The sequence below is a fragment of the Lemur catta genome, assembly GCF_020740605.2.
Source record: "Lemur catta isolate mLemCat1 chromosome 10 unlocalized genomic scaffold, mLemCat1.pri SUPER_10_unloc_5, whole genome shotgun sequence".
Classification (NCBI taxonomy): Eukaryota; Metazoa; Chordata; class Mammalia; order Primates; family Lemuridae; genus Lemur; species Lemur catta.
The window spans coordinates 694,162-709,555 of NW_025423736.1; the positions used below are offsets into that span (position 1 = coordinate 694,162).

General features: G+C 35.2%; 1 protein-coding gene across 1 annotated transcript in view; it reads left to right on the forward strand.

Annotated features, from left to right (window-relative positions):
* LOC123629152 (androglobin-like) overlaps positions 1 to 15,394 on the forward strand; it is a 113,779-nt gene that overhangs the window by 20,156 nt on the left and 78,229 nt on the right. Inside the window, exons 2-6 of the mRNA XM_045539084.1 lie at positions 2,376 to 2,538; positions 5,382 to 5,474; positions 8,428 to 8,499; positions 10,218 to 10,427; positions 14,842 to 14,981. Of these exons, the coding sequence (XP_045395040.1) occupies positions 2,376 to 2,538; positions 5,382 to 5,474; positions 8,428 to 8,499; positions 10,218 to 10,427; positions 14,842 to 14,981 (678 nt within the window). The remainder of the gene's footprint in view (positions 1 to 2,375; positions 2,539 to 5,381; positions 5,475 to 8,427; positions 8,500 to 10,217; positions 10,428 to 14,841; positions 14,982 to 15,394) is intronic.

A 15,394-nucleotide genomic window follows, 5' to 3' on the forward strand; every position in this document is an offset into this window, starting at 1 on the left:
ATAGTGCGGTCTTCTGTCTATCAAAAAATATCGACTCTATTGACTTTGGTTACCTTAAAAATATACACAGAATCTGATTATTTCTTGCCTTCCTTACAGTAACTAACTCAGTCCAAATCCACATTAGTGCTCACCTGTTATTCCAAAGCCGCCTACATTGTCTCCCTTGGCTCCTTTGGTCTTTTCTCAACATAGCATCAAGAGTGATCATCAAATTTCAGTCACATCATTTTGTGTTCCAAGCCCTCCTTTGGCACCCTGTCTCACCCACATAAAGACCAATGCCTTTGTCCTGACTTGGATCATCTCAGCAATCTTCACATCTCCTGTTATCTCTCTGCAATCATCTTCCTTTACTTCCCCTTCCACTCAGCTGACCTCCATATTATTCTTAAACTAAGCAGGTTGCTGTTTGCCTCTGGAACACTCTTTGCTGTTGGGACCTGCTGTTTCCTGCATCTGGAGCATTCTTTTCATGGATATTCACATGGCTTGCTTCCTCACTTTCTTTCACTATTTAAATGTTACCGCATTAGAGCCATTTTCCTTAACTCCATTTATAGAAATTAAATACCTTGACTCTTCAATACCCCTGTCCTGTTTTATACTTCCTCTTGACACTTTTCACTTTCAATTACAGTCATGCACTGAGTAACGACACGTCAGTCAGGGATGAACGGCATATACGGAGGTGGTCGTTTAATAAGATAAAGTTAATTTATTATTGAAGAAAGAATTTTTTTTATAAATTTAGTGTAGCCTAAGTGTACAGTATTTATAAAGCCTACATTAGTGTACAGTAATGTCCTAGGTCTTCAGTTCACTTACCACCCGCTCACTGACTCACATGGAGCAACTTCCAGTCCTGGAAGCTCCATTCATGGTAAGTGCCCTTATACAAGTCCCATTTTGTTTTATCTCTTATGCCATAGTTTTCCTTTACCTTCTCTGTGTTTAAATATGTTTAGATATGCAAATACTTACCATTGTGTTACAATTGCCGATAGTATTCAGTCCAGTAAGTGCTGTACAGGTTTGTGGACTAGGAGCAATTGGCCATACCTATAGCCTAGGGGTGTAGTAAGCTGTACCATCTAGTTTTGTGTAAGTACACTCTATGTTCACAGAACAATGAAATCACCTAATTGATGCATTTCTTAGAATATATCCTCATCATTAAGCAATGAATGACTGTATACTATATATCTTACTTAATTTATTCTCTTTATTTTGTTTTGAGAACCCACTAGAATATGAATTTTATAAGCCTTGAGATTTTAATCTGTTGTTTTCCCAACTGCTTATCCCAAGGTCTAGAACAGGGTTCTAGCCTCACTAGTAGTTAAAAATTTGAAAATTAAACAAGATTCTAATTTTAGACTTTACCATTTATAAAAATGAACAAAAAGTAATATCCAGGATTCAAAGATATAAAAACTGTAATATATATATGATGAAAGTAGAAAACAGTCCCAACTTTTCTGTAGAAAATTGGTCAAAATATGTATATACTTTGGTAGAGTAAGACTCCTTATTAAAATTTATCCCAGGAAAATTGAGAATGTATGCAAAGATTTAACAACAGTAACAACCACCATAGTCTTGTTTATGAAAGTGAAAAAATTTAAAACTCAAAACCTCCATTCCAAATATAGAAGCCTCGTTAAATGAAATATGGTATATTTATACAATGAATATAATACAATCATTAAATTAGTATTCAGGCAAATATTTAGTACACGAGAAATATTAACAAATTACTAGTAAGTGAAATAAAGCAGTCTATAAAATGTATATGTAGAATGACTTAATTTGTGAAGAAAAAAATGTATATCCTCTATATCGACCCGGGAGGTTAGATAGTTGTTAACAATGTAGTGTCTAGAGTGAGGTGGGTAGCTTTTTCTTATTTATCGGATTTGTATTTTATGGTTTTCTTTTAAAATAATGATCACATAATACTTTTATACTGGGGAAAAAAATCAAAATTATATTTGTATTGATAGTCCAAAAACTATTACTATTATAAGTGCAAAGGATTTTCTTTACATGTGAATTGTGTATATTCTTATGTGTTTATGATATTTGATAATACTGTTTGTATTTAGTTTTTAATATCTTACATCGGTAAGTAGGAACTAATGCTCAAAATTTGCAGATGGAGTAATCTCCTTGGGTCATTTTAGTCTTTAGAACCCAGACGTGTGAATGCTGTCTGCCCACAGATATGACTGTATTGAAAAATGTATTTAACATGACTCTGATGATAAGATAATTAAAATTATGTCACACAATTAATCCAATATTTTATCTCAGAGATTTTAATTAAAACTAACCTTTTCTCTCTTTCCCTCTCTCTCTCCATCTCTCTCTAGTTTCTCCCTTTTTGGCAGCAGTGCACAATCTAGTTTTATTGAACAAAAGAAGGAGAAATTCCCCATCTGGCCAGAGTGGAGTGAAGCTGATATAAATGCAGAAAAGTGGGATGCTGGCAAAGGTGGAAAAGAAAAGGACAAAACAGGAAAAAGCCCTGTATTGGTAAGTAGACCTGAACGTGACTAGATTTCATTTTGGTTTTTAATCTTACAATGGAATACGATTTGTTAACATGAGAGCATACCCATTCTTCTCCACAATCTCCATTCAAAAGAGAAATCTTGTCTTTGTCTACCTGCCCTCCCCGCCAGCCAATGCTTTATCTTTCCCAGCTTTAGTCCTGAGTTTTGGTGAATCACATTTGAGTAAGAGGAAAGAAAGAGCTATGACCACGGAGTCATAGTGAAACAAGGGGGAAATTAGGAGGTAGAAGAGGTTAGCCAATGGATTTTGGACAAAGCTGGGAAGCAGGCATTTAGAAGGTGGTTTCGAGAATGAAAGTCCACAGCAGACCTGTGATCTCTTACCTAGTGGTTGTAAGAAACGGAATTTTTAAAAGCGATGTTACTGTGAGGTAATACCTATATTCCTCTTAGTATCTTTCCAAGCTATGTGGATAAAGATCTGAGCTGCTCTTTGTTTACTTTTTGTCCTGTAAACATGATATGTCCCAGAGATTGGAGCTAAGTGGAGTTCCTACATTTTCCAATTATTTTAGGTTCTTTTGCCTATTTTAAAATGTTTACTCTGACTGGATTCATTGGCTCACACCTATAATCCTAGCACTTTGGAGGCTGAGACAGGAGGATCACTTGAGGCCAGGAGTTCCAGGCCCACGTGAGCAACATAGTGAGATCCCCGTCTCTACAAAACCTTTAAAAATTAGCTGGGTATTCTGGTGTGCACCTGTAGTCTCATCTGCTTGGGAAGCTGAGGGAGGAGGATCTCTTGAGCTTAGGAGTTTGAGGCTGCAATGAGCTATGATTAGCCACTGCACTCCAGCCTGGGCAACAAAACCACACCCTGTGTCAAACAAAACAAATATAAAAAGGTTTACTCTATTGTAAAGACTTTTTCAGCCTATTGGGCTGGGTTGCACTTAAAATATGACCTACTTATTTGGTGCAGTAATTCATTTAAAAATATTTATAGAACACAGTGTAATTTTCAAAACACAAACAAAATTGCCAGGATTGCTAGGTTGAACTCTGCTATCTCTGTTTGCATAGAGCATTCTGAAATGGTAAATATCAGCATTTAAATTTTTTTCACAAAATATAGTGTCACAAACTGCATGATTCATATCAGTGATTTATTCACAAAAGATATTCAATAAAGGGAGCTAATTTCCAGCTCTGTTAGCACTTGAAAAATTTCCAAATTAGCAAAGTGTACGGGGAACACATTCTTTGTACCATATCTAGAGTGATTATGGAACTTTTAGATACAAAGAGCTTTTGAACCCTCAGGGTTCAAATGAAAGTGGGCATATTCTGTGCATTTTTAGCAGCAATTCAAAACGTATGGAGACTGTGTGTGTGCCTGTGTGTGTGTGTGTGTGTGTGTAGCTTTCAGAATTTATACCAGGAGAATAGATTGCACAAATTCTTGGTTGAGCAGTTAAGTTCTGGAGAAGACCTAGAGATGAGTCACTCCAAAGTGTGGAGAAACAACAGGGAGGGAAAGGGCAAAATTGCTTGGGTTTTTGAAATAGGATATAAAAAATAACTCTTTAGGGAGCTTGGAATGCAAGCATGCTTTTGTGAGGGGACTGTGAAAACATCTTACAGATCTCTGCAAGGTTGGGTGTCAAATTCTGGGATTGATCAGTGTTATTAAGCAAGGGCAAGTGTGTTGGAAGAACATTTATTGGAAGAAAACCAGGGAGACTGGAGCAGTAGCAAGTGTGCTGGTCACCTGATGTCCGTTTTACTTGATGGCAGCAAATAGGAATCAGGTTGGCTGAACATCAGACCCCAATGTAGATATTGTGGCCCTTGGATTAAGGAGCCTATACAGCTGCATGGTTAGGGAAACACGAAGTCAACTCTTGCTGTGAACAGGGGCCATCCAATGGCATGTGACACTTGAGAACCTTAACCTACATCCTGTTCTGCCACTGTAGCTTTCAAAGGTCAGAGAGCACTAGCTCAAACTATAGTGCAAAGTGGTAACATCTGGGCTAGAACCTGACTCCCCACCCCAGTTCTGTCTCACAGCCTTGGTGTTCTCGGCTCACAAAGCAATAGCCCCTCCACTGGGGTGAGTGGTAGACAGTGTCCAAACCTTGTGATTGCATCTCTGTGATGGGGTAGCATGGTAGCTCTTAGCCATGATTTGCAACATCCATATTTTACCAAGATTCATTGCCTTAAGTTTACAATGATAGCAGCTGTCCTTGGAGATTTGTTGATACTGAACTATAGCTTCGTATGATGTTACCATTGGAGAAATAAGAAAGGGAATACAGGAACTCTGTATTATTTCACATGTCTTTATATACAGCATCTATAATTATCTCAAAAGAACAAGATTTAAAAATTCATAAATGAAATTCAGTTGGATCAAAGGTCCAGGTTTTATTTACATTTAATCCTGTTTGTGTTTGTAACAATTGAAAATTAAGTAAATATTTCTCAATCTTCTCTACTCAGTTAAAAAATTTTTTTTTTCCAATAGAAAATATGGCTATATATGGCCTATCCAAAATAGTTTTCCCACCTTACATAATTTACATTCCAAAGCATCTCATGCTTGTTTGGGCTGCCTCCTCTACAATTAAAATACTACTCAACAATCCACCTTCTGCTAATGATATGCACTATTGTTAAATTCAGTATTCTCCAAATACTCCATGAATTGGCTCTAAAGATAAGCACTCAAAGTGCTCCACACATGCTTATTGATTGATCAGATTTATGCACAGATTTGTTTTTATTAAGATTGAGCTATGTTTATTTTAATATACCCATATGGAAAAAAAGGTTAATTTATTTTTTATATAGCATTTTTTTGAAGACCCTGAAGGAAAGATTGAGTTACCACCATCATTGAAAATTTATTCCTGGAAACGTCCACAGGATATTTTAATTAATCGGGTAAGAAATTTTGTTTACTAGTAAGCAAAATACTTATTAATTATGAGGATGTCATACCCTAGTGATAAAAATATGCATTTTTTAAATGATTTAGAGTAATTTTTTCTTGTGATATTCAGCAAGAAAAAGTAATTGCTTTTTGTCATTTAAATCAGAAATAAATGTTTACCAGTATAGTTAAATAGTTCTTGTACTAGTTTCCAACAGATTGTATTGAATTTTTGTTCAGAGTCTTAAGTTTTCTTCTTCTTCTCTCCAAAATGTTGAATTATAGCCTAAAATGTTACGTGAAATTATTCCTTAATTTCTGACTGACATACTTTCTCCTTTCTGCTTCTTAGTACAAACTTATATGACATGGAGGTCTATTTCCTCTAGTGTTTATAGCATCACTTTTCCAGCCCAAGAGGTCTGATCTCTCTATTTCAGGGATTATTGAGGCATTTTCCAGAGGTCACCTTCATATCTGGACTCCATGTCCAACCCTTTGAAGCATACTGACTGGGACGTCTCTCAAGAAACCTTCATTTTAAATAGCACTTATATAGATTAAAACTTGAGACACACTGGTCTATAGCTTCTCAACAGCTATGTTAGTTTGAGCATATTTGGTTTTTCCAAGGGTCTAATTATCACTAAGGTCTTTTTTCCTTTGTTGTATATCCTAGAACTTTCATTTAATGCATAGAAAATCAGTAGACTAAATTATTAAGAACTCGTCAAGTGGTTGTAGTGGAGCTGATTCTTTTGTACATTTGTGGAATCTATTAAAGCTCTGTCTCTACATAAAGTGATTTTATTCCTAAAAGTTTTAGCCTTCATCACCACTTCCACTAATGCAAGAAAATATAATATATCCATCATATGTTCCAACTACTATTACTAGTGGAGAAAATCAGATAAACCTGAATTCAAAAAGATTTACTGAAATGAGAAAATAAAAAGGTATGTTTCTGCCCACCAGGGTATTTTTGAATGCCCATTTGTAAGGCATTTTAAATAAAATAAATCAAATATACACAATCCATACTTTTAAATGACTTATAATGTTAGGTAACATTAACATAAAGAATATAAACTCTGTGAGGTTAATATAATGTACTTAATATTATTGTGTTATTAACAATATTCAGTCTCTTCCCATATAAGCACGTGGCTTACATTTCATGCAAATAAAGAATATGAATTTCATAAAGTGGGAGTGGCGTAAATTTGGATAAGTAGAACCATATCTTTTTCTTTGTAGCATAGCTTAGTTCTGAGAGATATATTTGTACCAAAAATAAATTCATCCATTGTTATTGATGATACTTTCACCTACATATATCAGAATTCTGCCATCCATCTCCATACTGCTATTTTCCCTCTGCACCGAGTCCTTCTCTTGATCCATCACACTGGAGTATGGACCACAACAACCAGAACTGAAAGTTGGCTAAATATTAATAGGAAGATCCTAGAATAGTGTTTTTCAAGCTTTAATGTCTAGGTCCACAGTGATAACTACTTTTGACATTAAGACCCATTAAATATGGGCATTTATAAAATTGAAGCAAAAATCCCACAGAATGATAATGGCCTATTTGTATGACATTTACTCTATTCTATTATATACCACATTATAATAGAATTATATCTATTCTATTTAGACCTGACCCACTAAATTGACTTCACAATCACTAAATAATCACAATGCACAACTAAAAACACAGTAATCTAAAATATACCCTAGAATTCTGTAAGCAAAAGACCACAATCAAAGGACATGATTTAAGCAGAGAAAAACTAAGTTATAATACATCTTGAAATTCTAGATGTAAGAAATCAGAATCAACGCCATTCCAAACAAGGGGTAATAAGTTCTGATCCCAGAGTAACTTATTAAATCTACTTATTTATGAGAAATAGAAATTAGTAGCCCAGACCCTTGAGCATTGTTTATATTGAACAGATATAAGATTATCTGCAGATTTATCCAGCCCTAGGTACAGGTGTAGCAAAGAAAGATGCTAAAATGCCATTATAGAGACCTCTCTGCCTTAATATCTGTTATCTTTTACAAACTCAATTCCTACTTTTCATCTGTCTGTAGATGACGGATAAGTATAATGCTTCAAACTTTCGGTATCTAGTATTTATTCAATCTATAATTAATCAATTTTACGGCACATTGATACTTGCTGAAAAGTATGGGCATTTTAGAAGCATTCTATCGCAGTCAGTCAAACAGCATGAACTATGTTTATAACTTATAATTAGCCAAGTCGATTCAGGCCTTTTAGGTAGTTTTAGGTCAAGATTCCAGTACAGATGAATCAGAGTAATTGGTGGAATAACCTTTCATAAAAGTCTAGTTGCCTAATTAAAACCATTTTCATGTTAACTTGATATGTTAAACATATACACTTGACATGAATTGTAGCTCATTTAAAAATTTTGTCATATTTACCTATTATTTTTATTATATTATTTATTATTGGTACCTGATTTAGATGTGTGCCAATTAAATAATGACCTTTAAGTTAATTTTAAAATGTAACAGAATTTAAAGTTGGACAAGAGTGTTAAAAGATGTCACAGCTAGTGTTTTTCATCCAAGATGAAGATATTTTCCCAGTTTTAACTTAAGTGGTTATTTTAAATTTTAAATTATATTTTAAACTCTCAGTTTGTATGTTTGCATGCTAAGTTTATCTGTATGTATAATACATGCTATAATATTTTATTTGTGTGGTAAAATGTTATATTTTAATGGCATTACATTAAATTAGTGTCACCTACAGCTCTAAGAATTATCTTAGGAAATAATGTATTTTTTGTTTCTTCCCATTTTCCTGGATGTGAGAAATGAAATCAGATTTGGCCTATTTCCAACACAGGAAACTGTTTCATTAAGCTACTTTTCTTTTATTTTTCTTACGGAGTAAAATCTATGTATTTTGTTGTATTTCAGACTCCAGTAGTTGTGAAAAATGAAATCATGTTTGACTTGTTTTCAGCCAATGAACATTTACTCTGCAGTGAGGTATGTGGGAAAATATGAACTAAATTCTCACCGCAGAATGCCTTTTAGACCTGCTTCAACAATTCCCAGAGAGTGGATTTCAGTTCTCTCTTGCTCACCTTTAAGTTTTGGCATAACTGAGTATTTTTTTCCCAACTTTTTGAGGTATAGCTGACAATTACAAAGTGTATATATTTAAGATGTACAACTTGATAATTTCATATGCATAGACATATCGCTTGTTTGGAATAGGTATTATAGTCCAACTGAATCCTAGTGATTTCCCACCTCCTACCTCCCACCTCCCCACCTTCCCATCCCTGCACCTGTACCTCCCTGCTTTGGGTTTGATCCATCACAGGCAGGCCTATTCCACTCCCCTTCAAACTTGAAACACGAGCTTTTTGATTAGGGCCGTGGCTGTTCTCCTAAGACTCTAGTCAGAGAAGAAGGGCATAGTCATTATTAATTCAAATACGTTCTCAATCTTATCTTTAATGTATTGATCAATATTAAAATCAAAATATTTATTTCTTCAACCAAGTTATACTGATCAGTATAAAATTATCTCTGAATTTTTTATATTTTATATTTTAGTCTAAAATATACCTATTTTATGAATCCTAAACCTACATAAATTTTAGCTTTTCATTTTCCAAATGAAAAAAAAAGTATACAATATTATACAGTAAAATTTCCAAATATATAGGCGGATAGCTGCTTTAGAAACTTTTTTGACTTTATCAAACTTTAAGGATTTCTTAGGTAACTCAAATTAAGAAAAAAGTAAATCATATGAGGTCGGTCTTAAGTATTCAATTTCCTTACAAACCAGTAAGTTAAACATGAGATGAATATTTCAGAAACTCTGGTACTACTGAGGTAACCATGGCTTTACTATACACCCACTGTGACCCAGAGATTTCTTACACATTGTTTCTATTCCTCACAAAAATGCTGAAAAGTAGATACTATTGTCTACATTCTGCAGATGAGAAATTGCAGCTTAGGCTGAAGAGACTTGCCCAACAGCAGAAGGCTGTGAAGGGTCTGAAGGAGAATTCAAATCCTGGTCTCTGTTTCTACTGTGAAACTGCCTCCCCCCTGTGCTTGCTGCCTGGTAGTAACGCTGCATGTCAGCTGCATGTCAGAGTTTTGCTTAGAGCACGTTGGCACCTACACAGATCAACACATAAAATACAGGATTTAGAGTACATTTATTTATGTATCTGTACAATTTTAATTCTTTCACATCTCCTTCTTTCTCTAATTGGTCCTATATGCATAAGAGATAATTTCCTCCTTAAACTTCTCAACATTTACAGAAGAGTAGCTCACTCATTTGTAAAATTCAACAGTTCTCTCAAGAGCGCTGGCTCAGCCCTCTCTCTCTCTCTCTCTCTCTCTCTCCCTCCCTTATCTCCCCCCCAACTCACAGATATGAAGGTTAATATCAAACAGAGGTCAATGCCAAATCACTGAGAGTTTATTCTGGAAAACAGCTTTCTTATCTAAGAATGCGTTTAATATTAGACATTTTAATTTGTATGGTGACTGTATTTCCTGAAAACAAAAGCAAGACCTATGATGTTATTCTGTAGGTCAGAAATCAAAATGTGGAATACATTGCATGTAAAATTTAATATTACTATTGGAAGTAGATCTTTTATTTCTCCTTAAATTACAGTACATACAACTGTGAAAAATAACCAATTAACACTAACAATTTTTGTCTCTAGCTGATGAGATGGATTATCAGCGAAATCTATGCAGTGTGGAAGATATTCAATGGAGGGGTTTTGAGCGACTATTTTAAAGGGATTTCAGGGGAACCTCCTCTTCTCCCTTGGAAGCCCTGGGAACACATATACTCTCTATGCAAGGCAGTGAAGGGCCATATGCCTTTGTTCAATAGCTATGGAAAGTATGTTGTGAAACTTTACTGGATGGTAAGTAACTTCAAGTTCATGTGCATAAAAATTCAAGTGTCTTTCATACTGTAATATATTTGCCGTTCACACCGTTACCTGGGCTAGTACAGGATAATTCACTTTACACAGGATATCAATCGTGTAGCTGCTGGGGGAGACTGCCCTGCTTATGTAATTTGTGTGCAATAAGAAACACAGTAGCTCCTCCTGTGATACCAGTCCCACATGCTTTTTAAGCTGGTGCTGCCTGGACTACTAAGACATGACCACTCCGTGCAGACACTGGTCCTGCTGCTACCTCTGCACTGTCAGGCTGAGGCCAGCTGGGCAGGCAGGTGGATGCACGAGGCTTCCTCCTCCCTCTTCCCTGTGTGCTGTGTGTCAGCGTCACGGGCAGTTGGCAATGCTAGTGCATCATCCAGTTCTTCTCTCCTGGCCTTTGCTGCAGCTAAGGGGCCTGAGCCCATCTGTTCTGCGTCCTAAACTTGAGATTTGTTTTCACGTGAACAAATCTTACTCTGAGGCAGAAAGATTTTACCTCTGCCTAAAAAGGAAGTAGATGGGAGAGTAGGAAATGCAAAGAGAGAATCCAAACCCCTTTTTGAATATGGCAAAGTAGACTCACACCACATTTAACAATGCTAGATCATATCAAACTCCTTTGGCTTTTACTGGTCCTAGTCACTGGGAAAGAATGCTCTTCCTGAACATTTGAAGGAATGGGAAGAGTCTAAAAAGTTAATAATTCCATTATGTATTTCTAAGAGCATGACTTTTTCCTTAATTGGCCTGAGCCATCGATCTTCCTGGGGTGAGGAATGTTGAAGGGCCAGTAATTAGAAGTTATTAGGATCATTGCAATGGAAAGGGAAAGAGAAAGAAGGTAAGATAGCCTCTAATATCTAAAATAGGATTTTTGTTTTTTAAAAAATTCAAATCAAGACAATTAACCTTGACATCTTATTAGGAGAGAAAACAACAAAGCACTTTTATCTTCTTTATTTACCCACCAGGAGGCCTGTTTGGCAGACTAGACTTTAGGGTTTTAAATGTGTGCAGAGGAGTGAGCCAGAGGGTGTGGCATTAAAAAGGAGAAAACCCAGTGGATGGTGCTGAGGTGTTACAGAAAGGAGGTGAACACAGGAAGAATAGGAGGGAGGTCAAAGTATTATATTTCAAAACATTGAACCAACCCTGTTAGTTTCTCTCTCTTTGTCTCTCTCTTTCTCTCTCTTCCCTCATCCCTCCCACTTCCTGACACACCCCTCCTTCTTTTCAAACTTCCTTCTTGATAAGGAAAAACATTTATTAACACAAGGCTCTGTTTTGCAAAGAAAACGTGATTTATTTATCCTTAACTCTACTGATTCCTCACAAGCCCAAAAATACTTGATTCAGATTTTTTTAAAAATGCATTTAGTCCACTTTGGGAATCTTGGTCTAATCCAATCATTTAGCCCATCTCTTTAGATAAGTTAGCCCGTTACAGAAGAGTGTAGTCAGAGACCAAACCACAAGTCATGGCTTCCTCTGGTTCCCCACTGGTCTCACCTAAGGAATGATTTGTGAGGGTGCTGTTCAGCAGGTGAGCACTGAGATACAACTGGTTCCATATGTATTATTTTGGTAGGCATGTGATAGAGATGCAACTGCCTGGTTTTCTGATTGGTAGAAATCTGTTCTCTCTGGCTAACGGCTGGTAAGGCTGAATCAACACTTGTGTGCATATTATCATCAGTAATGCATCAGAATAAATTCTTTCTGACATAATAAATTGTATGTATGTGTGTGTATATATATATATATATATAATTTTCCTTTTTTGTCCCTTTCCAGCCACACATAATTTAAGTTTTGATATTTTTTATCTTCCAGTTTTAGTTATGTATTTGTACTTGTCTCTCCTTTGCATTTTCCTGCAAATGTTTTGGAAACATGTTCATAAAAACATGCTTTGTTACCTTCTGCTGCTTGATATAGCACAATACACTGCAGATCCATCTCACGCCTTCCATTTATTTTCCTTCCCCTTTCAGATTTCATACACTTCAAATTTCCTCTTCACTGTATTTCTTCTTCAATTTCTTGACACTTTCTTAACTTTTGCTTATTAGAGATTGATTTTCCTTCTCTGCCTTACTATAAATATTCTTTGCCTTTTCTCTTGTCCCTTGAAGCCTTTACTTTTATCACTTGTTTGAGGCAAACCAATCTCTCAGAGCCCCTCTGCATGACATTGAAAATTCCAGTTTTCACACCAGCTTATCATCTTTCCTATAAAAGTATTGCCATTATTTGCAGTTTGGATTCTAAGTCAATTGCATCAAGGTTCTTTGACATGAGATAAAAATTTACTGAGTAGCATTAAGAGCAGGGCTATGAGCCAGAGCACTCTCCCTTCTTTCACCTGGCAGTGATGATATGGATACCAGGACAAGTGTGGCCTGTCAGATGCTTTCCAATTTCAGCATTCCTTTGGCTCCCTGCAAGAAGCAAGTTAGCCATTGCTTTCCACTTGAAATACGTATTGCAGTTGGCAGCCTTTCTCTCAGCATCTCCATGCTTTCACTTGTTTCTGATAAACAGAGAAGACACACATATTGTCAAGGTTCAGTCCATGACTGGACTTGAAGTGTTGCCCCAATTCTTGGGCTCCTGGCTTAGAGGAATCACAAGCCTTGGCCCATGCCACAGAGAGAGATGACAAATACTCAGCAAGTAGGTGTGAAGAATTTATTGCCAGTAAAGTTTAAGGGTGCAAAGCGAAAGTACGTTTCCTAAGGGGAAATGGGTCTGTCTCTGCGAGTGGAGAAGACCCTGTCTAATTCTATGTTTTTTGTTTATTTTCTATATATGCTAGTAGTTTATGCTTAGTGAAGGTTAGTTATAATTAGCACTAATTCCTTTCTATGTTTGGACATGACTTAAAGGTTATGTTTCAGTCATTCTCTCTAATATACATATGATGGGGAAAGTGCCAAACCTGTTTATGGTGTCTTTCCCTTCTCTGACTGGCGGTCAGCGTCCCATGGCCTAGTTACCCCATTCTTTAAAACTGAAATAACCGTTCCCTCTTTTTTAATTTTTCTGCAACCATTTCCTCTTTATTGTTTTTCTATAACTGCTTTCTCCTTTCTGTTTTTCTGATTTCCATTATCTCTCACTTGTTTTTCTGTCCCTAACAATATTGGGACCAATAATTTTTTCCAGTTGCTGTCAATATATTTATATAAAAATGTATTAGCTTTTATTTATTATTGACCCTCATTCTTTTAAGCACCATATTAGTGTAGCATTTAGAGTTTCTTAAACTGTGGGGAGCAGACGTCTCCCAGTATCAAGATCAACACCACCTATGGTACTCAAACACCTGCTTCCTGTGCCCAACCCTAGACTTCCGGGGCCAGAGTTTCTGGGGGTAGAGCCCAGAATCTCTCATTTTAAGTAAACTGTGTCTCATCTAGTAACATTTTTGTTAATTAAATTTGAAGAATAACGTGTTCAAGATACAAATCATTACAAATTATTTTTCTATCATTCAATTACTTTCTTTCAACGTGGAAATGCTTTATTTTTGTTTTGTTATTATTAATATTATACATGCTTTTAGTAAAGAAAATTCAAATACTATTAGAATGTTCAAGGTAGGAAATGAAATATTCCTGTAATTCTTCCCCCATTAGACCATAAGTAATTCAGTGGTATAGGTCATTGTTATGAAGATCTTTGGATTCACAATGCTTGACATAATCACTGAAAATATTTTTTGGCAAAGGAATGAGTTCATAATAGAACTTAGCATATAAGAACCAAGTAAAAGAGAAAGTCTTTATTTGAGTTCACAATCATTAATGTTAACATTTGTTTCATGCTTTTAATTATGAAGTAATATGCATATAGGTAAATACATAATGATTTTATTAAGTAAGATATTAATTCACTTCATGTAAAAAATTAAATCTTTAATTAAGAGTGGAAGTAATATGGGAATTAGAAGTGTATGATCAGTGAGCACATATCAGGATTAGCAATAATTACTAAAGTTATATTTGGAGAATTTGTATTATGACTCTATAAAGTTATTTAATTATGTCCAGGCTTATCCGTGATTGCCTAATGTTTTGATCCTGTTATTTGAAACATGTTAATTTACTGCATTACGTAGGAGGAGACACCCAGGCATTTACTCACAAGATCTCATAAATAGGACAGTATTGAAAAAGATATGGATATACTGTAATTATAGCAAATAAAATGATAAGCTGAAATGCTCAACCAGAATAGTATTGAAAATCATTGTCAGATTTGAATGTTGAGATGCTAAAATAAAATTATAAAACAGTAAATAGTAATGCCGGCAGTGTAAAATAATCTATCAGAGAAAATATTATAAATTATTGACAGTATCACATTTCTTTCTTCTTATTTTTAGGGTTGCTGGAGAAAGATAACTATTGATGACTTTCTGCCCTTTGATGAAGATAACAATCTATTGCTTCCAGCTACAACCTATGAATTTGAACTCTGGCCAATGCTTTTGTCTAAAGCTATCATTAAGCTGGCAAACATTGAGTAAGTAGTGAGAAATTATCACTCACTTATATAAAAAAAAGGCAAACAGCATCAACTATACATCCATGTGCATAGTTTTATTTTTTTTAAATCAATTAAAAGAGAACTTCCTTCCAAATAATGTAAATTTTCTAGAATATAAACAAATGTGCCAAAGCCACTGATTTGACATATTGGGTTAGCCAACAATAAGACAAAATTTCCCCAAGAAAAAATACACAAAATTATTATATATTCAATTCTTTCTTATCAATAAAAAGTTGATCACGAAAAATAATGTTTTAGCTTACTGAGAGAAAAAATGTTTTGTATGGAAAAAATATTGGTTCATCTAAATACTGAATAACATGTACTAGAATCCAGTTAGGGTTTTAAATTCTGTACCTGTAGCAATAAATTAATAATCTTGAAAA